The sequence below is a fragment of the Puma concolor genome, chromosome D1 (genome assembly GCF_028749965.1).
Source record: "Puma concolor isolate L17-30 chromosome D1, mPumCon1.1.hap2, whole genome shotgun sequence".
NCBI lineage: Eukaryota > Metazoa > Chordata > Mammalia > Carnivora > Felidae > Puma > Puma concolor.
The window spans coordinates 100,976,660-101,003,179 of NC_141676.1; the positions used below are offsets into that span (position 1 = coordinate 100,976,660).

General features: G+C 57.8%; 2 protein-coding genes and 1 long non-coding RNA gene across 7 annotated transcripts in view; 2 read left to right on the forward strand and 1 right to left on the reverse strand.

Annotated features, from left to right (window-relative positions):
• SCN2B (sodium voltage-gated channel beta subunit 2) lies at positions 1-12,432 on the forward strand. 3 transcript variants are annotated; one of them, XM_086679001.1, is made up of 4 exons: positions 1-300; positions 7,048-7,280; positions 7,604-7,814; positions 8,487-12,432. In XM_086679001.1, the coding sequence occupies exons 1-4, from the start codon at positions 237-239 to the stop codon at positions 8,684-8,686; spliced, it is 708 nt and encodes a 235-aa protein (XP_086535127.1). In that variant the 5' UTR covers positions 1-236; the 3' UTR covers positions 8,687-12,432. The 3 variants fall into 3 exon arrangements, with proteins under 3 accessions (XP_086535127.1, XP_025784458.1, XP_086535126.1); XM_025928673.2 differs by having other exon boundaries at positions 6-296; positions 7,114-7,280; XM_086679000.1 differs by lacking the exon at positions 1-300 and adding an exon at positions 382-473 and having other exon boundaries at positions 7,114-7,280.
• On the reverse strand, positions 5,176-19,392 carry LOC147576940 (uncharacterized). Of its 2 annotated transcripts, XR_015241321.1 has the most exons (4): positions 19,184-19,392; positions 17,143-17,345; positions 6,617-8,979; positions 5,176-5,459 (listed from the first exon to the last, which is right to left on the reverse strand). It is a non-coding gene; the product is annotated as an uncharacterized LOC147576940 (long non-coding RNA). The 2 variants fall into 2 exon arrangements; XR_015241320.1 differs by lacking the exon at positions 19,184-19,392 and having other exon boundaries at positions 17,143-17,814.
• The window catches only part of SCN4B (sodium voltage-gated channel beta subunit 4), a 24,941-nt gene continuing 15,206 nt past the window's right edge, over positions 16,786-26,520 (forward strand). The window contains exon 1 of one of the 2 annotated variants that reach the window (XM_086678999.1): positions 16,786-16,911. Coding sequence is in view for 1 of the 2 variants with exons in the window: in XM_025929124.2 (XP_025784909.1) it covers positions 21,748-21,808 (61 nt within the window). In the remaining variant the exon portion in view is untranslated. Of the gene's footprint in view, positions 16,912-21,433; positions 21,809-26,520 lie in introns of those variants that run through there. The other variant, XM_025929124.2, reaches the window with a different exon arrangement.

Sequence of the window (26,520 nt, forward strand, 5' to 3'; positions counted from 1 at the left end):
CCCCTTTTTTCTCTCTCCCTTACACACTCCCTCTCTCTTTTTAGCAGCAACATATAAGCCGGCCATATTAGAGAGATGGAAATAAAGCTTCCTTAATGTTGTATGTGTCTTTGAAGTACATCTGTGCATTTTTTTTTTAGCATCTAACCATTCCTCCCTTGTAGCCCTCGGCCCCTCAAACCACCCTCTCCCATATCCCACCTGACTAACATCTCAGTCTCTGAAAATGCACAGAGATGCCTGGCTACCTCGCCCTGCCTTCAGTCTCACGGGGCTCAGTCTCTTTTTCTCTTTGGGTAAGTTAGACGACACATTTGCATGCTCCTGAGGGTCCAGAAGTGTAGCCGCAGCTGGAAGAGGGTGGGGGGGTTGGGGGGCAGAAAAGAAGACATTGCTTGAGTTTCCCTTCTTGTCCTTGGGAAGGGAGGTACCGGGGGACCGGGGGAGACATTGCTGAGGACTGCATAACACGGGTGTGACTTGGCCACAGAAATGTTGGGTCGGGGGATCTGAGTGTTCCTTGGGGGTGACAGTTATCACAGGGGGTGGTTTTTCTTTGGATTTCCCTAAAACGGACTTATGTGGGGGTGGGGGCAAAAGATAGGTTGATCTGCCAAGTCTCCTCGTGGATTTTTTTTCAGCTGCTGCAAATGTGGGGTCCTGGGCCTTAATGCTCCCTTAAGGGGCTTCTTTTGTGGACCTTGATCTTTGGAAGCTGGTGGATTTAGGATATTAGGAAAGAATGCTTGGGGGAGCCGGGGGTAGAAAGTTGAGTCTGGGTCTTGTTTCCTGGAAATCTGTACCATTGATTTGTTGAAATGTGTGGGGGTGCAGGTGGCAAGTTGGCTCGGGGTATGGTCTCTGTATTGGGAAGACACTTTCTGAAGCTGATGGTGGCTTCTGACTTGGGCCAGATGGAGTGGGGGAGGGGTCAGGTGAAGGAATCAGGAAAAAAAGAAAAAGAAGAAGAAGAAGAAAAAAAAAAAGGAACTCATGGGCTGAGTGTGGCTTCAAGACCAGCCCAGCCTTGGAGACTGCCCTGTCAAGTGATCCAAATGTTAATTTCTTACTTGACCCCTCATGACTTCCTGGTGAGGAGGTGGGCTCCAAAGTTATTTGCAAGCCTGCTTTGTGGGTAGTTTCATTCTTGGTCCTAAACTTACTCATTGCTGGTGTAGCAGTTGGTCAAGTCCAAGGATTGTCAGTGGGGATATTCCCAATCGCAAAATCCCTCTTCTTCCCTCCCTCCCTCCCTCCCTCCCTCCCTCCCTCCCTCCCTCCCTTCTTCCTTCCCTCCCTCCTTCCCTCCCTCTCTGTTTCTCTGTTTCTTGGTTTGCTGTGTTGGATATTGGGCAAGAGTGCTAGACAGAGACAACACAGAGCCCCTGGCAGCTTGTATGATATGGCCTATTGGCTTTGCTGAGTTACTGGACATATTAACAACAGAGCAGGAATGTTATGGAAGCTCGGGCAGTACAAAGAGGGCGAGCCTGGCAATCAGATCTGGATTTAAAGCCATCTTGGCCATTTACTTCATGAGCATAGGCAAGTGACTAGACCCTCCTGAGCTTCAGTTCTTTCATGGGTAAACTGGAGAGTGCCTGGGTGTGTTTTGTGAGTCTGGCACAAAGCAGGTGCTCAATAATAGCTGAACTTTGTGAATGTTTTCAAGCACCCGCGCGCTGTGTATCTTATTTAGTCTTCGCGATAATCGGTAATCGTGCGAGGTAGACACTGTTATGATCCTCCTGTGACAGATGACGAAACAGGCACAGAGAAATTAACCAAATGACTGAAATTAAATAACTTGAAGTCACACGACTAGAATAAGACGAGCTGAGATTTGAACCTTTTGTCTGACTGCGGGTACTTAGTTGTTGAATTCTACTGCCCCCAACGTTCAAGAAGCGGTACTGCTATATTAACAATAATTGATCAAAGAATCTCAATCAAGTGCAGGCAAAAAGATGAGGAATTGGGTGGATGGCCTGTGTGTAAGGAGCCAGGGATGGTGGACAGGTGACTCCTTTTGGAGTTAAGGAGAGCTTCCTGCAGGCGGGGGCAGTCTTGTGAGAGTGAAGAAAGGAAGGCGGCTCTGGGACCAGGACCAGGGTGTGTCTCAGGGGAGGATGGGGTCTGGAGGGAAGAGGTCAGGGAGTGGGGGTTGTGAGGTGGTGGTGGGAGGAAGCTAGAGCCTTGGCGAACCTGGGTGGTAGAGAATGCAAGAATGGGGATCTTGAACTCGAACTTGACTGATGCCAAGATGGGGTATGCTCTGGCATTCCAAGGCTAAGGGGTTCAGGTGGAAGATGGAACTTTGGCGGTTGTAATGGCATCGGTCTCCAAGATGGAGGAACAAATGACAAGGGAGGGGCCGCATCAGGGGCAGGGTTTGTGAGAATGACTATACAGCTGGTCACGGGGAAGGGGACCAGCTGGGCAACCTGCTGCACACACAACAGAAACAGGTGGGACTAGTTTTTAGCTAGAAGCAATCCACATGACTGGACTTCCCAGAGTTTTTCTTAAGACCATTGGCTCTGCAGCCCTGCTGCACTTTGCTGCTGGGGGCAGGGATCCAGACACAGAGGGGAGAGTGCCTTTCCTTCCTTCTGCAGACTTTTATGGAGTGCCCATCTGTGTGTCACACACTGTTCTGGGTCCAGGGACACCAAGATGACTAAAAATCAGCCCTGGAGCCTCCTGAGAGACACAGGCACATAAACAATAACAACGCCACATCATAGGTGCTGTCATAATAATAACAATCATAACAACGATAACAATAACAGCAGCTAAACTTTGTCAAGCGCTGACTACGTCCCAGGCAGCTGTGAGCTTTACATGTTAGTAAGCCACTTACTCCTCACAGCAGCCCGAGGAGTTAGGTTCTATTATTGCCCGCCCCCCCCCCTTTTAACAGATGAGAAAACTGAGGTCTGGAAGGTTAACCACCTTGCCTGAGATCAGACCACTTGGCCACTATGCCGTTCTGCCTCCCGGTCATGTACATGCAGAAGCGGTAGGGACGGGCCGCTGCCGCGGAGGTATGCCTTATAAGCCGGGAAGTGTAGGCTATACAAGGGGTGTAGAAGGGTGAACGAGTTTCCCGAACGGAATTAAAAACGAATGTAAGAGGCCTGGAGGGGTGAGAGAAGGTGGAGTTGCTGGGAAAAGTAAGAAGTCAGGGATCACTGAAGTGGAGGAAGCATGGAATCAGGAGCTGGTGGGAGAGGAGGCCAGGACCTAGGTTGGCCCCAGATGGCAAAGGGCTTGGAAGCTGTGCCCAGGAGCCTGCGCGTGATCCCGAAAGCAACAGGGAGCCAGCGGAGGGGTGATGAGGACAGCTTGCTCATGCTGCGTGGGGTGGGGGTGGGGGGGGGTGGCTAGACTGGGCTTGGAGGAGGAGATCCTGGCACGGGGGGAGGGTCTGAATGGAGGAGGCAGGATCTGGGTGCCACACTCTCCTGGGATGCAGGGGTTGCCCCAGGAGTCAGTGTGCTCAGAAGGTTGGGGGGACACATTCTCTACTTAGACACATTCTCTTTCCTTTAAGCAAGAAGAAAATAAACCTACCTCATAGGGGGCTGTAGGGTTGGAAAGAGGAGTGGGAGAATTCACTTCTGTCCTTGCAGGAGACAGGGCTCAGCCGGAGGTGAGCAAATTTTTGTGATCTCTGAGAGATGGGTCAGTTAGAACAGTCGATAACAGGGGGCCTGGGGTGCCCAGATGCGCCCTGGAGAAAATGGGGAGGGCTGGGCACCGGTGATGTTTTGGAAGTAAGACCAGAAGCCACATCCTTACCGCACCTCTGTTGATCCCCATTTCCTTTCTGTGAGTTGGTAATCACGAGACCCAGACCTGGTCCCAAGTGGGGCAACCAGGAGCACTGGGCTTCCTTGTATGGAGGTTCCTTTAAATAGGCCCATTCTCCTCTGGCCAGCCTGCCCCGAGCTGGGGGCTGGCAGTTTGGGGCGGGGTCTGCCATGGAGGCGGCAGGAGGCCTGGTCCCTGGCTTTGTCACACCCTCACCCAGCCCCAACCCCTCACCCCTGTCTGGAACCTTGGGTTCAAATTGAGCTTTGCCACTTACTAGCTATATACTTGGGCTATTCACGTAACTTCTCTCTGCTCAATTGCATATTCTGGAAAGTGGGGTGGTATTAGGGTTATTGTACGTATCTAATGAGGCCTGCGTGCATCTAATGAGGAATGCATAAAACAGCATCTGGCCTGCGGTAAATAAGCACTTTGTTATTGTGAAATCCTTTCTGTGGCCCTCGTTGTGGACTCGGCTACTTTCCGGAAGCAGCAGAATTTATCAGGATTTTGCTCACAGCTCTGACCTTGTTGCACGACGGCTCCCTCGTCTTTAATGGGAGCCTGGATCCGTGAAAGGCCTAAAGCCCCGGTGGGGACTCAGGCTGAGGTGGGCGCCTTGGAGTCAGGAACCACCTTCTGGCCTGGGCTTGTCCCTGGCTTTCACTGATTTGGGGATCCCATCCCTCGCTCTGCCGTTGGGACTTGCTAGATTTCTCTGACCACTAGAGGGCACGCGTGTTCCTCCCGGCGCCTGCTGCAGGGGTGCGGGAGAGGGACCCTGCATTGCACCTCTGCTCCCCTCCTGCCAGCCAGAAAAGGCCTCCCCACAGCTCTGTCCTTCCATGCGGCAGGGTGCTGGCTCCTTCCCCATGGAGGGAGCTTCCCTGTGGCGTTCAAGTTCTAATCTGAGTGATGTGGGCTGGGGTTGGGAAAGGGGCCAGGGATAGGTCAGCCCGATTCATAGCACCTGGTTTCCGGGGTCACCTGGAGGCTTTTTGGGGGTAGGGGGCCCTGGGAAGGTAGCAGAACTTGGAAGGGGCTAGAGAAGCAGGGCCGTCCTCGGATAAGAGGTAAGCTCAGGACAAGGCCCTGCCAGGTTCCTTCCCTGCAGATCTCTCTGCCTCTGCAGAGTGGGGGCGGCAATGGCATTTTCTGCACACCTCCTCCTTGCCCGGTGCTGTGCTAGGTGCTTTCATAATGGTGATGAAAGCGGGGATGGGGGAACTGGGCTTTGTTCTTCTCAGCCGGCCCACCCGGCGTCCCCAGCTCGTATTCCCCTGGTGAGTATTCAGCCCACACCCCGAAGCCTTGGCCTTGCAGGGGGGTCCGCACGCCTAACCCCTCCACCGAAGGCTCAGTCGTGACCTCTACGACCAGCATTTTATTGCATTTCCTGCTCGTCAGTGTCCTGCCCACGAGCCTCGGCCACTGCATCCTAAGGGATGGGCTGAACAGGAGGCTTCCAGGCTGCGGTGCGGCTGCTTGTGTGGTGGGGCCTGGCAGGTCTGTGCTATACAGCAGCGTGAAAAACAAGGGCCCTGCAGGGCCTCCGCTGCCGGGCCTGGGCTGTGTGCCAGACCTGGGGGAACTCCAAGGGGCTGCCCTCTGCCGGGAGGAGACTGTCCTGGAAGGCCTTCCTGTTTAGGGGGCAGAATTTGAGAATGTAGGATGACAGACTGTCCATCAATGCATTTACATGCAATTTACATTGCATAATTTGAAAAATTATTGTGGCAACCCCAGGAGGTGGGTGTGGTCAGCCGTGTTTTGCAGAGCCGGGGACCGAGGCTTGGAAGGTGAAGGGGCTTGTCCACATTCTGCGAGCCGACTGCAGGCAGCATGGGACCCCGTGTCTCACGGGGTCTCCTGGTCTATGCTACTCCTGTATCAGTAGCCGCCTAGCCACCCCTCTGCCCACGACTCCCTGCCCCCAGGCCCCTGGTGGCTTTGTATGTCACCCAAAGAAAATCCTAACTCTGAGTTCTGGCCCCCAAGGTTAAAGTCACATTATTATTTTTTTTTCTTTGTTAATGTCTGTTGCCTTCCCTAGGACACAAGCTTCATGTCGCAGCAGTGACGCTGCCTGTCACAGCAATGTCCCCAGGGCCTAGGCTAAGTGCAGGGGCGGGCGTGGTGGGTGGCTTATAAATATCGGGTAAATGAGTGAATGAATGGCTGATGCTGAACGTCACTGTTTATCCCCTATGAAGAAGAGGAATCTTGGGGGTGACATTTTGACGATATTGGTAGAAAATCCAAGCCTTAAGGTCAGGACTAGGGTGAGGCCAGAGAGGTGCCCACGATGTACGGTTTAAGGAGGTCTTTGCCTGATCCCGAGGGGGGGTGCCCCCTTATATTTTGTGTCCCAGGCTTTCTGCCCTCTGAGGGTCCCTGCAGCTTCGGCTGGAAGGGCCTGGGTTCGCTCACCTCCCCCTAGACTCTGCTCTGCTTAGGAGGTCTCAGTGGGACAGAGATTTCTCAGCCCCAGCACCCAGCTCCTCTGGACCAGGTCTGGTGCTGCTTATCGGATGTGACAGAAACCTGCTGTTCCCACCCGGCCACCCCCTCAGCCTGTATCAGCTCCCTGCTGTGGCGTTTCCAGGCCTGACATCTCCCACAGGGACTCCTGTCCTTGGAGACCCATCAGTTGGTCCCTTGGAATCGTACCTACTTTTCTGGGATGGCTCTAGCCTTCCGCTGCTTGTCTGCCTTCTTTCCTGTTTGCTAGGGGCCGGTGGGGGCCGGGGAGGATAAGCGGGGGTGGGGGGGAGGCTGGGCTGGGCACACTGCTTACCTTTGACCTTGGGGTATAGAGAGCAAGGCCTTCTGAGTCTCCATCCATCCTCAAGGCTTTCCACCCCGTGGGGGACACTGGAGGGGCTTCGGCTCAGCAGAGACATCTGGAAGCGGTGGGAAAGGAGGTGAAAGCCGGGGTGGGCACAACGGAGCCCCTCGCCCGAGGTCTTCAGCCAGCAGGTGGCAGTGGTAGGACCGCAGGACAGCCGGATGGAACGGCTGCAAGACAGGGTCCTGGGAAAGTCTTAGGGCCACTTGTCTGCCCCAGCCTCAACAGACGGGTTGGTTTCTCTCCACCCCAGCCTTGCTCTGCCCAAGGGCCACATCCGGTGCCCCTTATGAGCTTGGCGCACCTGACCCCACTCCCTAGTTTCAGCCAGAAGGGCCCCCATCCACTGCCAGAGCTCTCTCCACGCCCACCTGGTGCAGAAGGCTTGCGCCCTGTCCCCAGCCCTGCCGGCCAGACTCCTCACCAGCTTGCGGCTTCATCCGCAGTGCCACCAGCGCGGAGCATGGAGATCACAGTACCTACCACCCTCAATGTCCTCAATGGCTCTGACGCCCGCCTGCCCTGCACCTTCAACTCCTGCTACACGGTGAACCACAAACAGTTTTCCCTGAACTGGACCTACCAGGAGTGCAGCAACTGCTCTGAGGAGATGGTGAGTCCTGGGAAGGAGGTGGCTGGGGGTGAAAGAGGAGGCGGAGCCCTTGCGAGTGAAGCCCCCGTGTCCCACCACCTGTCCCTGCACTGGATGAGGACCCTGGTGGTCCCGGGGACGGGGTGGGGGGGCTCTGTCTGCTCCAGAGGGCTTTGGCAGAAGGCGTGTCGTGCCGCCCGGGGGTGGGGGGCCCGGGAGGGTGACAGAGACCTGGAGGTAACCGCCTCTCTTCCGGAAAGACAGGCGCATGGGGGTGGACCCCCCCCCCCCACTCTTCTCACACCTCCTCATGCATCCAGCTCCCCTCCTGCCCCTTGTCCTAGTTCCTCCAGTTCCGCATGAAGATCATCAACCTGAAGCTGGAGCGTTTCCGAGACCGCGTGGAGTTCTCGGGGAACCCCAGCAAGTACGATGTGTCGGTGACGCTGAGGAGCGTGCAGCTCGAGGACGAGGGCATCTACAACTGCTATATCATGAACCCGCCCGACCGCCACCGGGGCCACGGCAGGATCTACCTGCAGGTCCTCATGGAAGGTGAGGGGCGAGTGGGCAGAGCGGGGAGCCCGACCCAGCCGGCCGCCCTCGGGGCGCCCTTGGAGAGCCCGTGCCCTCCTGGGGCTTGTGCCGGCTGGGAGGCCTCCGCTTTTCTTCCGCTGCTCCCTGGGGACTGGGGCCGCGTCTCGGAGTGTCCTTACCACGACCTCGGTCGCGATCGTCATCCGAAAATAGCGGCTTTTTGTGCGTGGGGCCCTCGCTATGTCTCCGTGGGAGGGCTGACCTCGACGTGGGCGCTATCCCAGGTCATCCTCAAAAATGCCTCAGTGGGGGAGGCATCGTTACTGTCCCCATTTTATAGACGAGGAGACAGGCTGAGAGAAGATCGGTCAGTTACCTAAGGTCACACCATAAACGAAGGGTGCAGTTAGGACTCAGGTTTGGGTCTATTCGATCTCAAAATCCATGGTCTTAAATCCTGCGTTTCACTGTCATCCCCTGGGGCTTTTAGGTGCCCCGGGGATTTGGGGGCGGGCCCGTGGAGGTCAAGGGCCTGGGTCGATTTTGGTTTTGACCAACGTCCTTTCCATGGGGAGCCATGGGGCTCTTTCCATGGGGACCAGCCCGCACATACTGTGGGGAGCAGGGGGCGGCGGGGGAGGCCCCCTTTTCCAGCCCCGGGGCTCAGTGGGTCCGTTTCTTGTCCTCCAGAGCCCCCTGAGCGGGACTCCACGGTGGCCGTGATCGTGGGCGCCTCCGTGGGCGGCTTCCTGGCGGTGGTCATCTTGGTGCTGATGGTGGTAAAGTGCGTGAGGAGGAAAAAAGAGCAGAAACTGAGCACGGATGACCTGAAGACAGAGGAGGAGGGCAAGACAGACGGAGAGGGCAATGCGGACGACGGCACCAAGTAACGCGGCGGTCCGGCCGCCCCTCCCTCGCGTCCTGTCTTCTTCCCCCTGCCCCGCACCGTGTGCCCTGCCTGCCCTCTCTTGGTGTGCTTCTCTTGAACCAGGCTCCCAGTGCCGACCCGGGGCCCCCCGAGCCCCTCACTTCGCGTCCCCCACCCCGCACCAAGAGTGACCCACCTCTCTTTCATTCGGGGGAAACCTGCCATGGGGTGTGGGACACGTGGGCCCTGGGGGAGGGGGAAGTGGGCTCCGGACTGCCGGTCCCGGAGGGGAGGCAGGAGGCCTGTGTGAGGGTCCTGGAAAGAGAGGCGGGGAGGGTGGGCAGTGGCGGAGGGGGAGGTCAGCTGTCCAGCCTGCCCGGTTTGTGGACTGGTCCGGTGGGGCCTCGGGGAGGATCGGCGGGTGGCAGAGGGGCTTTCCTGTGCTGCCTCGAGAAAGCCTGGGCGGTGGCATCGCCGTGCTCCCCGGCTGCTCCAGGCCGGGCGGCCCGGTCAGGCTGGGGTGCCGACGGGTCCTGTCACTTGGGCGGAGGCCACGTTGAAGGGAGGACCGTGCGTTTCCCGGGCACTGAAGGCAAGCAGGGGCTGGGGGCAGGTGGAGACGAGCCCCGGCCCAGGAAACTCTGCTCTTACCCCCTCTCCGTCCAGAGCTGCTACCAGGGAAGCCTCGGGGGTTTTCTGGCAGCTGCCAATCCCTTGGGAGTTTTGGTGGGCATTGTACGGAGAGTCACTGAGCTGGGCCATGGGCGGGTTGTAGCGTCCCAGGTGGCGGTCATTTCCCACCATAGTTACCCACTAACAGGAGACAAATTTCGAAGCCGGCTAAGGTCTGAAGGGGCAGGGGCTCCATTGTGAAGTGGAGTTGGCCGCAGGCTGCCTTCTCCCACAGGCTGACCACCCTCACTCCTCCCAGGCCGGGAGCGGCCAAGGTGTGGGGCTAAGGAGGGGTGGGAGCCATGATGGGGGAGCCGATGTGCAGAGCGGGGGCTTCATTCAGGCCTTCCATTCAAACTTTCCCAGTTAGCAGGGTTTGGGCTGGCTTTTGGTAGAAAACAGGGAAGGAAATGCCCTGAGGGAAGTGTGAGGGGGCTCCTGGAGCCTCTGAGATCCTGTGGTCGCTCCCTCCCTTCCCAGCCCCAGGGACTCCCTCTGTGGGGAAGCAAGTAGCGTTTATGGAGAGCCAACTTTCACTGCCATTATACTCACATCAGGAAGGGACTGATTATTTAAGCCTCAGGAGAGGGAGCGAGACAGAGAGAAGCTGCCGACGTGGACACTACCTTGGAAGACCCTCAGAGACCAACCAGGCAAGCCACTCACAACAAATGGGGAAACTGAGGTTCAAACTGGCAGAGACCGAGGGTCCCGCCGTCTCCTCCTCTGGCTCCTCAGTCTCCAGTCTGACCCAATAGAGCCATAGTTTTCTGAGTGGGAAGAGCCTCTGTGGGCTGGTCCACGAGGGAGGTGAGGTGAGGGAGACGGGCTGTCCAGGCCTGCTGCTGTCCCAGGGCGGCAGCTTCAGGCTGTGATTGAGGCCGGCTGGAGGGGTGGCGGGATGGAGGGGTGGAGTGGGAGGGCAGAGCTGCTGGCAAGGCCCCACTCCTGCCCCCCTCCCCCCGACCCCAGGCTGACCTTCTTCAGCACTTCCCAGCCTTTCCAGGAGCTCAGAGGCCACCGAGGCGCAGGAAGTCAGTGCCCAGGGCAGGAATGAGTCTGAGGAAAGGAGGCGAGGACAGGACTGGGACAGTGTCGGGGACCATCCTCTGCCTCTCCCCATCAGATAGCCGATTTGGGGCGAGAACGATACGGGAGGTTCCGTTTAATTCATTCCAATTCAGCATCCGTTCATTGAGCATCTCCCGTGGGCCTGGCACTGTGCCGGGCCCCAGGGAGGCACACGAAGCCATAGACGAGTTGGGAACTGCAGGTCAGCCCCGTGGGGACCAAGACTAGTTTTTTGTTTTGTCTTGTTTTGTTTTTGGGGTTTCTTTGGTGCATCTAATTCCACCTGTGCAGCCACTGCTCCCAGGGCTGAAGTTGGAGAAGAAGCAAGAAAGTCCTGAATCCGGGCCCTGGGAAGGAAAGGAAGGATGGAAAGGGGGGAAAAGATACCGCAGGGAACAGGGTGGTAGACCGGGAAGAGTGGGCACAGCGTGGGGGACAGACAGCCTGAGTCAGGTGAGTCCAGCTCAGTACCTAACTGCCAATCAACACACTGCCAATGGGGGTGGGCTAAGCCACCAGGATGCCTGGGGCAGGCGGACACAGCCCATCCTTGGAGCCAACCAGCGAAGAGGGGAGCGACGGGTGGTGGGCACCCCATGCCAGCTGAGACCAAGGTGGCAACGCACTTCTGCAGCTTGCAGATTTCACTTTTCGGCAACCCCTCAAGGGCTCTCCTCTCCCAGGACCAGTGAAAGTCTGTGCCGAGGATCGGAAAAGTGGGGCAGCTTTCTTTTTCCAGGACTCCTAACATTTAGGGGAGTTTTTGCACGATTCCCTAGGTTTCCTCTAAGAAGTCCTAACTCTCCGTAAAGAAGCCCCAGACTTCCGGGTTCCTTCCTTGCAGTGCCCTGACCTAGTGGGGCCTCCGAGGCCCGAGCGGATGGAGGTGGGCCAGGAGCCACCTCTGCCCCAGGTGCCCACCCCCATGCGCCCTTTCTCCTGCAGCCGCTTAGAATCTCTTCCAGGGGCCTCCTCGAGCTGCCTCCCCCAGGGCGATGAGGTTGGGAACCAAATGGGGCTTCTGCGCGAGTAGAGGTGGGAAACCGGTGACATGTTTCCACGGCTGCTATTTCTCTCTCCTGCTTTCTAGTTTCTACCAGCAAGCTGGTCCTCTCCCTGCAAAGCCCACTTCTGGCTGCGTGTTTCCGTCACTGCGCTCTCGGCTGGGTCCAGTCTCCTGTTTTTCTCAACCGCCCCTGCCTCTCCTGTTGTCTTGGAACTCCTTGTCTGTCTCTTCCTCCTAATTAAGGGCCCCTGTAAAGAGCTGGGCTGGCCGACCCATGGGATTTAGCTTATAAGAACAAAGTACAATTTTTTCAGGACTGAAATGCCTTGAGGTGCCTTGAAACTGGCTTTGAAAATAGCTATCCGCCCCTTCGCTGGGGACTAATCACAGTGATTCCCAATTTATAAAAAGGAAAAGCTGATTAATTGGATTCGTAAGTCCCCTTGGGGAAGCCGGGCTGGGAAGTATTTACAAGGTCAGGTTAAGCAGATGGACAATTGAGAATACTGGCCAGGTCACCAAAGACAGTCCCAGGCCATGGGAATGGCGTGGTGCAGTTAGACGGAGGGATGAATCCAGAAATTTCCCTTGCTACTTGTCTTAAGGATCGACAGCCTGTGTCTCCTGCTGTGCCTCATGCTGATGTCTTCCTTTATTGAAGCTTGCTGATGCATTTGTACATAGTCTATATATAGGTATAGATATATTATATATACACAAATATACAACATCTCACTGCATCCACCCCACAAGTTATACTGGGTGTGGGGGGAGGGGAACAATCATTTCTCAATGTTTTGCGTTGATTCACCAAAGGCAAACTACAGAATGTTCTTCTTGCTCTTTGTGCACTTGGAGGAGAAAACCCAACTACTTAGGCACCTTCTAGGTTTTACGTGCCACCGGGTGGTGGGGAGGAAAACTTCAACGGTCCTCGGGGGCCCAGCTGCCGCATTTCTTTTGCAGTTTGTCTCATTGCTTGGATCTATTGGCTACAATAAACAGATCGTCTCCCTGAACATCCCTTGAGTGTGGCTTTTTTGGGGGGGTGCAGAGCAGGAGAGGCTTTGCCAGGATCCTGACGGGGCCCCCTGATGCTCCTTCCCTGGTAACCCCACTGACATCGCCGGGTCCCCAGCAAGGATGAGGTCCTTCTGCTCTGCCCATGTTGACAAATGCCTTATCTCTTTCCCCGTTTGCCTTGTCTCGGAAACCTGGGGGACTCCATCCACCCTGAAAGCACCCTGAGGACAGGGTGGCTGAACACCCACTTCTTGGGGGTGGCGCCTGGTTATTTCTGGGATGCTGACAACCATTTAAGTCCCCACCACTGTTAACACTGATGTTATTTTTTCCGTGGGTGGAGGGGCCATCCTTCCTGCCCCCTTTCTCTAACCTGTGTCTGATTAGGCAGACATTTCTTTTGCCTGCTCTGGGTTCAGGGAAAATAGATGACAGCTGGTCAGAGACTCCCCTGATGCACCTTCACGGGTGAGGATCGCTGTGGGGAAGGGTCAGGCTGTCCATGTCCCGTCTGAGTGCCGCCCTATCCTATTTACATGCAGTCGAATCTCCCTAAGTTCAGGACCAAAGACGACCCCCTGGCCCAGGAGCTCTACTGTTCCAGACACACTCAGTCTTTTTCTCTCTTGCTTCCTGTTTTTATGCCTCTGCATCTCTCTCTCTCTCTCTCTCTCTTTCACACACACACACACACACACACACACACACACACACACACATGCCCAGGGGCTTACCAGATAAGAAAAGCCTAAACTTTCTGAATGGCAAAGAAATGCTGACGTGGCTGGTTCCTACTTTTCTTCTGGTTTCTTTGTCATTTCTGTCTACTCCCTGCTGACCCGGAGGCCTTTGCCAGCGGTTAGTGGTCAGCTGCATTTTAGAATATTCCAGAAGGATCCTGATATTGGTAGTTGTAACTTTGGCAAGGATTACAGCTGCTACCTGAGAGAGAAGCCAGAAGGGAGGTGCCCGGTGTTTAACAGAACCAAAGACACCTTGCTTTAAAAGGATGTCTGTCTTCCAGAGCGCCTGGGTCCTTCCAAGGATGGGATGTCAGAGAGGGTGCTTCTCTAGTTAACAAATAGGGAAACTGAGGCAGGGGATGTGGCCCGAGGAGCAGCAGAAGGCACTGGGGATTCTGGCAGGTTCTTTCTGAGGTGGAGTCAGCATCTTCCTCATTTGGGGGCTTTTCTCCCAGAGCACTTTGGAGCTGGGCCTGCTTCCTGGGAGGGTTGGATTTGGCTCAGGCATCTCCCTTAAATTGATGTTCTTTAGCCCAGGGTGCTTGGGGCCTGGGGGCAGGTAGCTGTGATGTTGCAGAATGAGCTGCCTCGTGGGGGAAGGGCTGGCTCCCATTCTGGTGCTCAGAATTGGCCACCAGCTTCCTGGTTCCTCCCTGCACCACCCCCCCCCCCCCCCCCACTGAGATAGAGGTGCCCGTGCAAGAGTCTCTCAATTCCCAAGGCTCCTTCACTTCCTGCTGGCGCCCCCTGCAGGGCTTAGGCACCCCATCCTCCTGCCCACGGCCTGCTGCCATGGAATAGGAGACTACGTGGTGGCGGGAGGGCTTTCAGAGTCTCTAGGGCAAGTCCTGAAGGCCAAAAGGACCGGGAAGGGAGAGTAGATCTTTACAACATCAGAGACAGGCGGGGTCTTGGGAACCGTCTGGCCAAGCCTCCTGACTGTCCTGAAGCGGAAGCTGAGGACCACAAGGCGGTGATTGGCGTAAGGCCACAGGGTGGGTCAAGGACAAGACAGGATCTCTTCTCAGGCTCTAGGTCTAGGCCTGCCATTCTTCCCACAGTCTGGGCACAGCTGGGCACATCGGCCCAGGAGCCTGCTGCCCCTCCCCCGCTGGGCCTGGTTGAGCTAGAAGAGGCCCCCACGCTTTCTGTAAGGGCTGTTTACAAAACTGAGATTCAGAGAGGAAAAGTGTTCCTCCCAGAGTCACACAGTTGGCTAGCGACAGAGCCTGGGCGGGAAACCAAGTCTCTCCTCCCCAGGTAAGGCCTTCCCCCAGGATGACCCATCATCAGATGCGAAGATTCACGTCCCCTGGCTCCAGTTCCCAGGGTCGCGTTCCTCACCCCCATAGCGTGACTGGCCTCATGTCGGTTTGTATGTGGGCCCCTCTTAGGTGACTTGTCTCCCTCTCATATTGCGGGGGTGGGGGTGGTATCTAAAAGCCATCCGTGAGAGGGGGCTGGGCAATGCCCGGGGGCCTGGGGCCGGGGCGGCTTGAAACACAGGCGCACCAACCCCCACTAGGTCCCTGGCCCTCCTCTGTGGCATCTGGAGGGCTCAGAGGGTCCGTGCTGGCAGGGCGCTGCGGGAGCTCTTCTCAGATGGCCCAGGTGGCCTTGCCTACGAGCCCCCTCCCCTGTAGGGCTGAGGAGGCCTCTGGCTAGAAAAGGGAGAAAGACTGGGAAAGTAACTTCTTCCTTTTCTCTGGCAGTAATGACCTTTGAGCGTCCAGGAAGTGCTAGGGAAGGGGGCACGTGGGCACTGGGTGCTCAGCTGGGCTACTTGGGATTCCACGGGAGGGGCTTTCCCTCGCAGCCCTGACAGAGTCACCTTTATCCCAACCACAGCTGCTTCTGCTTCTCAACCGGGACAACTGGCCCATAAAACAGGTGGCACGGGACCAGGAGCTGTTTGCCTCAACAGACTGTGAGCCCCTCCTGTGGGCACGTGGGCAGCCGAAGAGGGTTCATCCCACCAGGAGGGGAAGCGTGTGTCACAGCTCTTGGCCGATACAGTGGCCGGGTCTGTGGCCACGGGGTGAGGGATTAGACTTGTGCCGTGGTGCCCCAAGGCGACACATTAGGGCTGGTGGGCAGAGACAGACAGAGATCCAATGGAAGTCAGAGCTGTGCAGAGGGTTGAGTTTCTCGGAGGTAATGAGATCCCCATCCCGGAAGGTATTCAAGCATAGCTTGAGGGTGTTGTCGAAAGATTCATACATCAGGGCATACTTCTGGATGCCTCCTAAGTACAATGGCCCTCTTCAGGCCTCATTTTCAGATTCAAGTGCTAGAAGGAGGATTAACTCTTGCTTGCCTGAAGATTAACATGACATGCACGGGCCAGCTCCCGTCCCTCTGCCTCTTACTCAGTCCCAGCCTTCCCCAGCTTGCCTCTGTACCCTGTGCCCCTTCACCCTATTCATCTTTATTTGATTCATCCATGGTGGGGAGAGGGGAGGTGGCGAGCGCCTATTGGCGGTGAGAAACAGTCTGGGAGAAGGTGGAGATTTGGGGTCAAGCATCCTCGGGGACTTCTTTCCAAAGACCAGGCCAAGCGCAAATTGTGTCCTTGGCCCTCCGGCCAGGGCAAAGCTTCCCCTGTCCTTCCAGCCAAGACTGTTAGATAGAAGGTGCCAGTCTTCACCGCCTTCTCCTCCGTGGGCCCTCCCAGCTTCACCAAAGGCTTCAGCCTCCCCATCCCTGCCCTGTGGCCCACTCACACCGTGTGGACACCCCGCTGCAGTGGAAGGGTTGTGGGGCTGGGTTTGAGTCCAGCCTGAGAGAGCTGGGGAGGTGGGGTGGCGGGGAACCGATGAGAGAGCCGGCTAGACTAGTAAGAATAACCACCATTTACTGAATACCTACCCTGTGTCTGGCCCCGAGCTAAGCATTCCAGGGGTGTCAGCTGACTGAATCTTCAGGACAACTCCCCAAATATGCATCCTTTTCTCACTTTTACAGATGGGGAGGCCAAGGTTCTGCTATACTTAGTACGTCTACACGCAAGGTGACATGGCTAGAACATAGCAGAGGACTCAAACCCAGGGCAGAGCGACGCCAAAGGCATCACATCGCACTGCGAGGAAGGACAGAAAGGGGCAGAGGACCGGCCTCTCGCAGCCCAGAGATCGAGGAGCGAGTGGGGGAAGGGTGCCTCAGAGCCAACCTCGAAATGACCATGGACGAGGTGAGGGCAAAAGTGTTTGGAAGCAGAGGCAAAGCCTTCTCGGTGGACTCCTAACATCCCCCCCTCCGCCCTCCGTGGCCTGGCCCTTGACCGCACAGCTCTGTGCCAACAGCCCTGGTCTCTGGTCTCTGGTCTCTGGCCACCTTCTCCTCTCTAGGCTTCTGGAAACACGTAAAACCCCTTCTTCGCTCTCAGGGCAGCTGTCTCCTGGTTCCTACCCCTCCTCCTGGGCCTGGGTCACACTCCAACTTCTCCAAGTTACCCTTCACTCCAAGGAGCCGACTCTCCATCTCCCCCACCTTCTTCCCCTGCCATTTCTCCCCTCCTACCCACATCCTCCCGGCCCTCCCCTTGCGAAATCCCGAAAGCTGCTGCTCCTGCACTACCGTGTTCAAACGGGACCGCATCAGAACACTCAGGGAGTCCCGTCTGGGGCTCCACACCTCTTTACATTTCTGTTTCGGTCTGTCTGTCTCAGCGCCCCGTTCAGGGCAGAACCGGGTCTCGGGTCCGGGAGGACACCTGGCCGTCCAGCTGACAAGGTAGTCCCAGGGGCAACCAGGCTGCAGTGAATAAGAAGCCTTCCCAATGCCCCCAGCCCCCAGCCCTCCTGAGTCCCCAGGCTCCCTGGACGGGAGGGCAGGGGTCATGGCAAGCCTCGAAGCAGTGAGTAAACAACCTCTGGGGTGCTGGGCGGGGTAGCTGAGACCCTGCCCTGGGGCTTCGCACCCCACCCCCACGTGGCCCGGAATAAAGAGATGCCGGGGACTCACCCCATCTCTGAGCTGCTGCAGGGAAGCGGATGCCTGCTCCTGGAAGTGGACACACACGCCCCTCTCCAGCTTGGGACTGCCCGGTGAGCACCTCCCTGGTCAGGACGGTTCAGCTCCCTCCTCCCTCTGCCCTCCTCCTCCCAATGAGCTCATCTGTCTGGGGCTCCCCACCCCCTTTGCCCGAAAGGATGTTTGGATAGAACCTGGAAGAAAACAGAAAAAGAGGATGATGGGTGGCATGGAGGCGGTGGCTGCCTTGCCTGCCTGTGCCCAGAGCCCTTAGAAAGTGGAGGTGGGTGAGGAGGGTTCAGGAAGAGCTGATCTTTACTCCAACTCCACAAGGCGAGGTGGGCTTGGGGAGCAGGGGCAAGGTGGCCAGGACCGGCTCCTGGCCGGCCCGCTAAACCACGTGCCTGCGGGCTGGTGTGGTGCGTGCTGTCCTGTTAACCCCCTCGGCACCTGCCAAACTTCAGTGGGTGCCGAGCCAGCGGCTGGGGGCGGCTGAGCGGGCACTGGGAGCTGCAGGGAACGAGCGAGTGGCGGGGAGGGACGGGCAGGGAACAGACCCAGGTGCACTAGGAAGGAGGCTCCCAAAAGTTTGTGCGGATGGCGTGCACCCAGCCCCAACCCGAGAGGCGGAAAGGTTTGAGGGCATTTAACTTTAAATTAATGCAGGCAGAGGATCTCGGCGCCTGCAGTTCCGCCGTCCTGAGGTTGGGGCTCCGTTTATAAGCGAGGGGTCGGGGGCGGCTCAGGGAAGCTGGTGGGAGAAGCAGCCTCTGGGGGTAGATCCCAGGCTTGTGGGAGAGGAGCTGAGAGGTGGGAGCGCGGGGGCTCCCCGCAGAGCCCCGTGGTCTCTGAGTCTCCGAGTCTACACCACTGCCAGTGAGCTCAGTTATCTGCAAGGCCAGGCCAGGGCCAGGGCTAGGAGCCGCTTGCGGGGGCTGTGGGGGAGGAGAGGGAGAGGGGCCTTGGGGCAAGGGCATGGGGGAGCCAGCGCAGGGGCTGGGGGGTGGGGGGAGGAGTGGGGGGGAGTGGGGGGAGGCTCCCTGCCAGGCTCCAGTTACTTAGGAGGAACTCCTCTTAAAATAGCTCCCGAGACCTCATAGGAGTGTCCCTTTCCACCTCCTCCCCTGCCGGGGTCTTGGCCACCTTTCCGAGAACTAGCAGGGGCCTGAGCCTCCCATCTGCCTGCCCTGCTAGAAGCTGGGACCGCCCCTGGAGTGAGCTCCTTCCCTTGGGAGAGCATTTCCCGGTCACTGGGGGGGCTGGGGTTCTGCTGGGGGCTCCCCCTTTCCCCGGCCACACACCGACCCTCCCTCCCTCCTATGCTCTCCCTCCTGGCTCCGCTCCAGCTCCCGGAGGGCAGCAACCGATAGGGCACCTGAACTAACTGTTTCAAAGAACCTACGTGACCCCTTCCCAGGAGACAACCTCCTTCCCCCTGAATCGAGGCCCCATCTCCCCCACTCCCTCTCTGCAACCCCTGAAAACTTGCTCTTCAGGGTATTTCTGAGCAGGCTGCCCAGGACCTGAGTGTGCATTAGCTACCAGCAAGGATCAAGCAAGGATCAGGGTGCCGCTGGGGGCTTATGTCCAAGACACCATCCTGGCCCTCCAGGGATTTCCAGCAGAAGGAGGGAAAAGAGCCAAGTGCCGAAATCGCGCCCCCCACCCAGGGACTGGGGGCTCTTGAGCGGGGCGAAGGGGGCTAAATCAGGGAGGGTTCCTCAAGGAGACGTTTTTCAAAGGGTCATTCTCTCCCCAGCACACTCAGGAGGACCCTCCAAGCTGGATCAATGGTCTAGGGTTTTGAGAATTGTTCGGGAAAGTGCTCTATAAATGTAGAAATCTCCTAGCCACTAATGCATTTCTCAAGCACTTCTTCTGCCCAAGTGTGGAACCCTCCTGATGTTCTTTAAAGGAAAGCTGCGGGGGGGGGGGGGGGGGGGGCGTGGACAGAGGGAATCACATAGTGGGGGAGGTTCTAATCCTGGCTCTAAGACTCGCTTTGTCTGTGACCTTGGGCTCCACACCCTACCTCTCTGGGCCCGTTTCTTCATCTGTGAAATGTGTGTGTCTCCTTAGAATTCTCTGGGCTGTGAAGAATGATGAGCAGCGAGCCAGCAGGGACGCGGAGGGCACTGGGGACACTGGCCCCTTTTCTGGTCGCCAGGATCTAAAGATATCCAGAGAGCTCTGTCCCCTCTCCTCCCCCTTCTCTGGGCAGGGGTCACTTTCCTTCCCTTTGGCTCACCTCCTCCCTCACCTCAGCCTCCTGTTCTGAGAAACATGACCCCTGCTGTAAAAATAAAGTGGGCAGCTTTGATGCCCGCCCTGCTGGTCTAGTGTCCAGGATCTCCGGTGGGGAGGAGAGGGTGAGGTGAGCCTGGAGATGGGAAGAGACAGCATTTTTGGGTCACAGACCCCTTTGAGAATAATATGAGCGCAAAGGTACTGTGTGCTCACCCTCTGTCGAGCGCTGCGCTAAGCACTTTTTGCATAAAAGAATATCTCATTCGGTCTTCATCGTCAGGTCCACTTCTGACGTTTGTAAGGCCCGGAGCAAGTGGACGAATGGAAATTACGTCTATGCCTAACTAGAAGTTAGAAGTCAAGATGCCAAAGTGTTAAAGTTTATCTGTTATCCTCCGAATGGATTAATTTTCCTTGGCCTTAATTCGAGGACCAGGTCCAGAAAGGATTCCCTGGGCTGCTTCTCGGCTCCTGCAGGGGTGGGGGCTCTCGCGTCTGTCTGGCAACGTTCCACCCTGCATGTCAGGTTCTGCCCACTCCCCAGCCCCTGCAAACAGCTGACCCTTGCCCACTCTCCGGGCCTACGGGTGCATCTGGCACGGTCAGCTCCTGAGGGGATGCGCCTGGGGACGAGGCTGGCTCCGGGTTGAGTCATCTGAGCAGGGAATTCTAGGATCCCGGATACCCGGAGCACGGTCTAGAAGAGGAGGTGCGTGGACCACCCTCCTTTCTGACATGCGAACTCCTTTTCCAGTGAGGAGATTGGGGCCACAGGAGGGCCAGAGCGAGGCCCTGAGGCCCCTCCCGGTGGCTCCGTCTCAGTAGCACTGCTCTTAACCATCCCACGAGGTAACTATCACAAAGTACAGATGAGGCTTCTGCAGGAGATTGCATAACTTGCTCAAGGTCGCGCAGCAGTGCGTGCTGGAGCTGGGATTGGACTCCCCAGCGCCTAACCCCAGGGCCACCACAACACTGTCACAGCGACACGGAGGAAAGGCAGTGGGCCTCTCTCCTGGAAACACAGAGCATCTTCCCGACAACCTCAAGGAGCCCAGGATCTCTTTAAAGCCCGGCCGGGGACCCCCAGGTTAAGAAAGTGGGGGCACTGATGGGGCTGTTGCAGGGCTCAGGCCGTGACATGGGAGCAGGCTTCCAAATCTGAACCGGTGTCCAGACCTGCAAGGACTGGAGGGTCAGGGAGGCCGACAGGATCTGTGGAGGGAGGGGGTCTGGGTGGCCGGCAAATAGCCCTACTCGCTTGTCCCTCCAGGTTGGATAAGGCTCCCTCCTCTGCCCTGGCACCTCAGCCCTCTGACCTGGCTGTAACCCCAAGCAGGGAGGCCTGCCCTGGGCTCCTTTACTCCCCACCCCCAAAAGGGAGACTCAGGGAATCCCTTGGAGGAGGGTGACAGCAGGTTCCGGGGGGACAGCCTGGGTGGGCAAAATGAGAAGTAGGGTGCAGCGGGCGCACATAGGGAGTGTCTGGCCTGATTCCCCAGCCAGGAGCATCACGATTTCGGGAGAGGTCTGGGGGCGGGGGGGGGGGGGGGGGGGGGCGTTTGCAACTGGAGGCTCTGTTCTCCGGGCCCTGAGCCGCGGGGGCGCGGGCGGCGGGCGGCGGGCCGCAGGTGCAGGGGGTCCGCAGTGGGCCAGCCCGCGCGCGCACTCACCCGCTGCGGCAGTGCCGGCCGCGGACGTTCGAGTGGTCCTTTTGCGGCCCCGGGAGAGGGAGCCGCCGCCCGACTCGCGTTCCCCAAAGCAGAGCAACACAGCCTTCCAACACCCGAAAGGCTCCACATCTACCCCCACCCCCGACTATCCTCCTAATTGGCAGCTCGGCGCACGGGATGATGCGGGCGGCTGCGGGTGGCCCTGCAGTGCTGAGCCGCAGCCGCCCAGCCCGCGCTGGGGAGGAAGCGGGGTGCCCGGCCCGCTCCCGGGGCTCCCGGCCCGCGAGGCGGGGCAGGGTGCGCAGCGGGCGGGGGCGCCCGGGGTTCCGCGGCGGCCGCCGCCCCTCCTGCGGCTGGAGCGCGTCCAGAGCCGAGGCGCAGCGCCGCTCCCCTCTGCGCCCGGTCGGCGATCCTCCTGCCCGTCCTCCTCCTCCTCCTCCTCCTCCTCTTGCTCCTCCTTCTCCTCCCGGTGCCCTCAGCAGCGGCTCCAGCAGCCGGCCCCTCCTCTCCCTCCCTCCCCCTGCTCTTGCGCTCTCCCCGCTAACTTTCCCGAGCCCCGACCGGCGGCGCAGAGCTCGCGGCGGCTCGGCGGCCCACTGCAGACCGCGGGGCCGCGAGCGGCTGTGCCCTGTAGCCCGTCCCCGCGCCCCTGGCGCGCTCCGGAGACCACAGAACGATGCCCGGGGCCAGGGACCGAGGCGCGGCCCCGGCGACATGGCTGGGCACTGGGCTTTTGGGTAAGGCAGCCCCAGCTTGATCTCTTCTCCTCTTTCTCCACCCTGTTCCCCCAGGGGAGGGGACACTTAGAAGAGAAGTGCGGTGGACCGGGTGGGCTTTGGAGTGCGGCACGGAAGGAGCAGCGCCGCCACCAGTTTCGTGCCGGCCGCCCGGCTCGCGCGGCTGGGCTCTCTGGGGACGGTGCGTGTCCCCCGCCCCAACGGCCGCCAGCCCCGTGATTAGTTCTTTGCTGTCCCTGGCGCCTTCAGCTCCGGGCTTCTGGAGCTGCATCTTGGCGCTGCAGCACGGGTCTCTCGAGTCCTGAGGTTTAGGCTTGCTGGGGGAGGGTGTCTGTGCCCCGGGCGTAGGGGGGATGCCAGGCGGGCTGCACCTGTGACTGTCGGGATGGTGGTTTCTCCCCCTACCCAGAGCTGTTTGCAACTTGGAGGCTTGATGCCCAGGCATCGGGATGCACCAGTTGGAGGGGGTGGAGGGGGCCTCCCCTTCCTCCTGGCCCTTTTCCCGCTTGTCTCTGCCCTCTCTCTCCTCAGTGCCCACTGTCTTTCCCGCAGCCCCACACTAGGGACTGGGGAGGGTTGGGAGGACTTGGAGAACCGTTCAAGCCCCCTTTTAGGAAAGATCTTTTCCTTCTCTTTACAAAGAGATACCACAGGGAGGACCTGTTTAACCTGCTCCCGGGCTCTTCGTTTTGGGATGAGTATGAAGACGGAGGAGACAGATCCAGAGGACCCCGAAGGAAGACAGTATTAATAGCTATTAATATACACGTGACAGTTTTGAGTGGCGAACTCCAAGAGATTAGAGAATGGTATCAGTCCAGAATCAAATCCCCTCGTAAATCATAGCTGGATTTCAATGTAAGCTGACCCCATCTCTGGCACCTGCCCTTCTTCCTGTTTATATTTGTCAGATTTGGCTTTTGGCGGCTCCCCTCGTCAGGCTAGGTACATGATGTAGGCGTTTGTGCCGGCAACAGGGAGACCGAAGCTTTTAAGGGCGGCCGCTGCTGTGCGTGCAAATGTAAATAAACTGTATGCGGACCTGTGTGGCCACGTGTATGCACGTGGTGCGGCGGAGGGTAGAGTATTTCTTTCACTCAGGAGCCACTGATTTACTTACATCCCTACAGCTGGCGAGAAGACACGGGTGTTGTCTCTCGTCCCTTGGGTGCAGGTGTGTGCTGCTTTCGCAGTGACCCTGATGAGGTTGGCGTCTGCGAGGCCTGAGGCTCCGTCTTCATCGGGTGGGCGCAGGGCCGCTGTGTGCCAGCTCTCCCCACCCCCATCTTGCCTCTGATCAGCCCAGGTGCCCACGGTGGCCACGGCAGGGGTAAGGGGTCCCTGGGGAAGTCAAACTCCTACAGTCATTAAACCAGCCCACTTATCAACACCTCTGCCCTGCCTTCTGCCTGCGGTGGGCAGAGTCTTGGTACTTTGCTCCAGGTGGAAAACGTCCCCTCCCCCCTTCCCCCAAGGACTGTTCAGCTGGGTAGACTTAGGACCACCAGGGTCCCTCCTTGGACCCGGCCCAGGCGGCCGCTACTGAGCCCTCACAGAGGGCATTGCTTTGAGCTTGGGACACAGCCGCTATCTTTGCTCCCAGTCCAGCGGGGGAGATACAGGGGCAATTGGACAGCCAACTTGAGAAGCTCCCTGGCAGCATCTGAGCTGGCAGGAAGTTTGAAAACCGTATCACAGAGCTCCCTTAAGGATGAGGAAGCCAGGGTCCAGAGAGGGAAGGTGACTCACCCAGCGTGGCCAATTGATGGTCAAGTGGGACAGAATCCAGTTCTCTTGGGCTCTGTCAGCCCAACTTGCCTCCCAGTTGACTAAAGTCTGGTGAGAGGGAAGGTCAGCAGGATTGTGCTCTTGAGCTGAAGAAGGGGTGAGGCCTGTAGGGATAGAGGCTTGGGGGCCCAGACACCTGCAGAGACTGGGCACAAAGCAGTAAGCTCCCCGGGGTCCCTCCCCCCCCCACCCCATGTCAAACTCAGTTTCACTTATTGAGACTACAGATTTCTCCTAACCCCACAACATATCCCTCTCTTAAACAGAGAAGCAGTTTCCAAGGTCGTACTGTTGCGGCTGGGGTTTACGTGGGTGCCAGTCCCTTCCTGAGCTTGTAACTGGTAATATGTCTGTCCTGCCCGCCCCTTCCTTGTTCCCCGATTGGCTTAATTGCTGTGATCTGTGTTTAATTATCACTTGTGAGGGTGCTATGTTGCACAACCCTCTTTCCCTTGGTATGTATTTATTAAGGGCTTGTTTAACGAGAAGACAATTAAGGAGAAGGTGCTCAGACCGGCTCAGAGAAAAGGAAAGGAAAGGGCGAGGTAAGGAGTTCACGGAGAAGAGGGCGGGAACGAGGAGGAGTGGAGAGATGCCCTTGGTTTTGAGCTGGACTGGGTGACGGGCTGGTTTTCTGGAGATGCGGGCCGTGGGGGTATCCCAAAGCCCTCCCTCCCCTCCCCCCCTAGTGCTAGGATCAGTGCGAAAGGTAGGCCCTGGGCACAGGTGCTGCCACGTCTTGCTGAGAGTGCAGGGATCTCTGCATAAGCCGCCGGCTGGTTGTGCCCACACACCCATTCCGTGGCTGCAAGGGGGGGGGGGGGCGGGCTCGCTGTTTGGACTTGTTGGCAAAGCTGGTTTTGCTGAGCATCCAGTACTCTCTCGGGGGCACACTTCTGTCTCAGCAAAGCTCCTGGGGGTGGGCAGGAAGTAGGCAGGTTGCCTAGGGAGAGGGAGCTGAAATCTTTCCTTTGTCTCTGGGCCCAGGGGCCTTGGTTGGCCCAGCCCTGCCTCCCACGGCCCCCAGGGCCCTGCTCCCCAGGAGGGGTCTTGTCCTGCTGCCTCGGCCCACTTTCTGCTACTCAGCTCTAACTTTGAGCCTGTCTCTGTCTGACTCCCCCCGGGGCCAGGGACCAGAGCGTATCAGCTTCCCTGTTACAGTCAGCCCGCTTCGGCCTCCCATGCTGCCAGGCCAGCCCTTGGAGCTAAACTTAGAGCCCATGCCACCTTGCCCCTCTTTGCTCCCTCCCCTCTGGCGGTGTGTGTGTGTGTGTGTGTGTGCGTGATTGATCCTTGGATTTGGGGAGAGGTGGCAGACCATTTCCTGCCTTGGCATTTGCCTTGGAATGTTTGATGGTGACCGTAAGATTCCCGCTGGTGTGAATATTTAATGATTACATCTGCATGCGCCAAGGACTTAAAAATTTTTTTTTAATGTTTATTTATTTTTGAGAGAGAGAGAGAGAGACAGACAGACAGACAGAGCATCAACAGGGGAGGAGCAGAGAGAGAGGGAGACACAGAATCGGAAGCAGGCTCCAGGCTCTGAGCCATCAGCCCAGAGCCCGACGCGGGGCTCGAACTCACGGACCGCGAGATCGTGACCTGAGCCGAAGTCGGACGCTCAACCGACTGAGCCACCCAGGCGCCCCTAGGGCTTTTTTTACTTTACTAAAACTTGGGCAGCTCGAGTGACTCCTCAGACAATACCCGCAGCACCCAGATGAGAGTGGAGGGGCCGAAGGCTTCCCAGAAGGGCAAAGAAAGTGGAGGCTCCGAGAGTCGCTGGGTAGTCAGGGCCTTTCAGGGAGCAAAGGCAAAGATTTGGGGCTCAGGGTGGTATTCCACAGGGTGAGACCTTGTTCATCGACCCCTGAGGCTAGAAAGAGGCCCCCAGTCCCAAATACAGGCACACACTGAAATTCTAAACAGTTGAAATTCTAAGCAACGTCTTCACTCCGAGGAAATGGCCGCACAGACACAATCACCTCCACGTGGTGATATAGGGCACGAGTGTAAACTAGTGTGCGAACGGCCTGGGGGCATTTTCGGCTGACACTGGCCATTGACCTAGAGGTCCCCTGGTCATGTCCAGACCTGTGATGGGGGTGAGCCCTGTCCCCCTCCCTCCTTTCAAATATCATCCTCCTCTCCCTGCGAGGTGCCTAGGTCAGAGGGGTGGCCTCACTGAGGCCCTTCACGGGCTTTGTGAGCTCATGTTTTGTCTTTATACCAAGCTCAGGAGGTAGGAAAGACAGGCGTCCCTGGTCTGGGGTGTGCATGCGGGCTGTGGCGTCTCTGACTTTATCAAGGTCAGCAGGCAGTGTGGGGCCTGCTTGGCACCTGCTGACCAGTCCGCTCCTGGCTTGGTCATCCTACTGAAGCACTCTTCCGGGGGCCTCTGGTGGACCAACATCTGCCCTTGTTCCCTCCTGTCCCCCCAGTAGAGCATTGCCAATGCGAGAACACGGGAGACAGGCCCCTGGCTTTTCTGTGCACGAGCCTCCCAGGCATAGCGGCCAGGACTTCCAGACCGCTGGGAGGCTGTGCGGTGCAGAGCCCAGGCTTGCCCGCCGTCTCTGATGCCTGAACTTGGGCAGGGCTTTGGACTTTTCCGTGGAAGCCTCTCTGCCTTTCCTTTGTCCCCTCCAGGCTATGCTGGGAATGGCAATGTTTCACTGTGGGAATCCTGAGTGTATTAGAGTTAAGTCATCCACATAGGCACACACTAATCAGGCAGAAATATGCATTGTCATGAGCTAGACCTTAAAGAAATAGCCTGTCCTCCGTTTTGGACTCTTTTGCCCTTTTTGGCCTCTCCCTATTTAAAGCAGTCAGAAAGATTTTGCTTTCGATGTGTATTTTTGGTGTTCTTGGATATCCCATTCTGGCGAGGGTTGGGGAGGGGATGTGACCCTTGACTT

Excerpts from the sequence above, each read along its gene's own strand:
- SCN2B (XM_086679001.1), top strand. The coding sequence starts at position 237 with ATGCCTGGCTACCTCGCCCTGCCTTCAGTCTCACGGGGCTCAGTCTCT. Across the intron at positions 301-7,047 it reads CTCTTTTTCTCTTTGGGTAA|AAGGCTTGCGCCCTGTCCCC; the intron begins GTTAGACGACAC and ends CACCTGGTGCAG. Across the intron at positions 7,815-8,486 it reads CCTGCAGGTCCTCATGGAAG|AGCCCCCTGAGCGGGACTCC; the intron begins GTGAGGGGCGAG and ends CTTGTCCTCCAG.